The sequence below is a fragment of the Salmo trutta genome, chromosome 32 (assembly GCF_901001165.1).
Source record: "Salmo trutta chromosome 32, fSalTru1.1, whole genome shotgun sequence".
NCBI classification, from domain to species: domain Eukaryota; kingdom Metazoa; phylum Chordata; class Actinopteri; order Salmoniformes; family Salmonidae; genus Salmo; species Salmo trutta.
The window spans coordinates 44,912,409-44,914,908 of NC_042988.1; the positions used below are offsets into that span (position 1 = coordinate 44,912,409).

Consider the following 2,500-nt stretch of genomic DNA (forward strand, 5'->3'; position numbering starts at 1 on the left):
TCTAGCCTTCCTATCACATCTCTAACCTCTAGCTTCCTCTAAAACACATCTCTAACCTCTAGCTTCCTCTAAAACACAACTCTAACCTCTAGCTTCTTCTAAAACACATCTCTAACCTCTAGCTTCCTCTAAAACACATCTCTAACACCTCTAAAACACATCTCTAACATCTAGCTCCTCTAACACATCTCTAACCTCTAGCTTCCTCTAAAACACATCTCTAACATCTAGCTTCCTCTAAAACACATCTCTAACCTCTAGCTTCCTCTAAAACACATCTCTAACCTCTAGCTTCCTCTAAAACACATCTCTAACACCTCTAACACACACCTCTAACCTCTAGCTTCCTCTAAAACACATCTCTAACCTCTAGCTTCCTCTAACATACATCTCTAACATCTAGCTTCCTCTAACACATCTCTAACCTCTAGCTTCCTCTAACAACTACCATGCAGAAGAGAAACACAACGCATCACCTACCTTAGAGCCCCGCTCGTTAAAAATTATTTCAACGTCTAAGATTTTACCAAATTGCTGGAAGGAAAGACAGAAACAAAGCCAGAGTCAATGACATTCTTTAATGGATGATTTTTCAGTACTACAGCATATGTAGTAGCATTTTACATGTGGAAATGATTCACTTATGGGGGATAAAATAAGTAATTGTAGTGTAATACTCACGCCAAACATTTGCCTGAGGTCTGGGTCCCTGAATCTGAAGGGTATGTTGGAGACATGGAGTCGCTTGGGTTGAGTCTTACTGTCAGACGACAGGCTCTGCTGCTGACTGTCTGTCTGAGACTCCTCCTCTGTCTGCTGGGGGGGAGGGAGGGAGGGAGGGAGGGAGGGAGGAGAGGGGAGGGAGGAGGGAGGGAGGGAGAGGGGAGGGAGAGGGAGGGAGAGGGGAGGAGAGGGGAGGGGAGGGGAGGGAGGGAGGGAGGGGGAGGAAGGGATGAGGGGAGGGAAGAGAGAGGGGAGGGAGGGAGGGAGGAGGGAGGGGGAGGGAAGGGATTAGGGGGAGGGAGGGGAGGTAGGTTGATGGAAGGGAATGGGGGATGTAAGAGAAAAAAGGGGAGGGAGGGAGACAGAATTATACACACAAAAAAAACTAAAATGAACACATTTTGACCTCTAGTGTCATACTAGAAACACAGCTGATGATCTATACTAGAATGACACTAGAGGAGAACAGCTGATCTATACTAGAATGACACTAGCGGTGAACAGCTGATGATCTATACTAAAATAACACTAGAGGAGAACAGCTGATCTATACTAGAATAACACTAGAGGAGAACAGCTGATCTATACTAGAATGACACTAGAGGAGAACAGCTGATCTATACTAAAATAACACTAGAGGTGAACAGCTGATCTATACTAGAATGACACTAGAGGTGAACAGCTGATCTATACTAGAATGACACTAGAGGAGAACAGCTGATCTATACTAGAATGACACTAGAGGTGAACAGCTGATGACAGACAGACAGACAGACAGACAGACAGACAGACAGACAGACACACACACACACACACAATACTAAAATGTATAGCCAAAAAACATGGTTAAAACTAATGTTTGATATATGCATCCATAGCATCCATAGCTCTGTCTATGAATTTGAGAGGTTACATTTCTCCAGCCCCAATCCCACCATTTTTTATGGAAACAGTGTTGGGGGGTACGTTTGTTAATGTTTTAACTGCTGATTGCCACTTTAAGAGTGAATTAGTGACGGCGCTAACAGATGTTAGATGGAGTTATGGCTTTTTCATGTAGTCTTGTTATATACACCTTCTATAGTGGGTGGAGAACTATATTTAACTAAGGCCCAAAAGGAGACGTTCATCGTTCAAACCTTCATAGGAGCGTGTTAAATCTCCAAGCTGTTTCCCAAAACTATTGTTACTAAAGTTTAACTAGAAAACGCTCGTTATTGACTGCCTGGAACAGACCACTCATAGAACAGCCAAGTCTTTTTCCTACACACTTAGAAAAAAGGTGATATCTAGAACCTTAAAGGGTTCTTCAGCTGTCCCTATAGGAGAACCTTTTGAAGAACCCTTTTTGGTTACTGGTAGCACTCTTTTGGTTCCATGTAGAACCCTTTTGGTTCCATGTAGAACCCTTTTGGTTCCATGTAGAACACTTTTGGTTCCAGGTAGAACCCTTTTGGTTCAAGATAGAACCCTTACTACAAATGCTTCTAAATTTAACCCAAAAAGTGTACTACCTGGAATCAAAAAGGGTTCTACGAGGAACCAAAAAAGGTTGGAACCAAAAAAGGTTCTCCTCTGGGGACAGCCGAAGAACCCTTTTGGAACCCTTTTTTCAAAGAGTTTACGTTACACACATGAGATCTCCGCTGAACATAGAATCAAGATGTTTGTTTCTGTGTGACCAGCGATAACGTCACAGGGAAGGTGACTACAAATGCAAAGTTGCCAATATCTTTGCAATAGTTAAAAACAAGCGAAGGATAAAAAGCTTCAATTA

The 2,500-nt window shown here is 42.7% G+C and overlaps 1 protein-coding gene across 2 annotated transcripts in view; it reads right to left on the reverse strand.

The window, feature by feature from the left end:
• Window positions 1-147: 147 nt before the first annotated feature.
• LOC115171994 (RNA binding protein fox-1 homolog 1-like) overlaps window positions 148-2,500 on the reverse strand; it is a 25,600-nt gene continuing 23,247 nt past the window's right edge. The window contains exons 3-4 of one of the 2 annotated variants that reach the window (XM_029729245.1): window positions 682-813; window positions 148-534 (exon numbers count right to left, since the gene is read on the reverse strand). In XM_029729245.1, coding sequence (XP_029585105.1) covers window positions 445-534; window positions 682-813 — 222 coding nt within the window. In that variant the 3' untranslated portion in view covers window positions 148-444. Of the gene's footprint in view, window positions 535-681; window positions 817-2,500 lie in introns of both variants that reach the window. The other variant, XM_029729244.1, reaches the window with a different exon arrangement.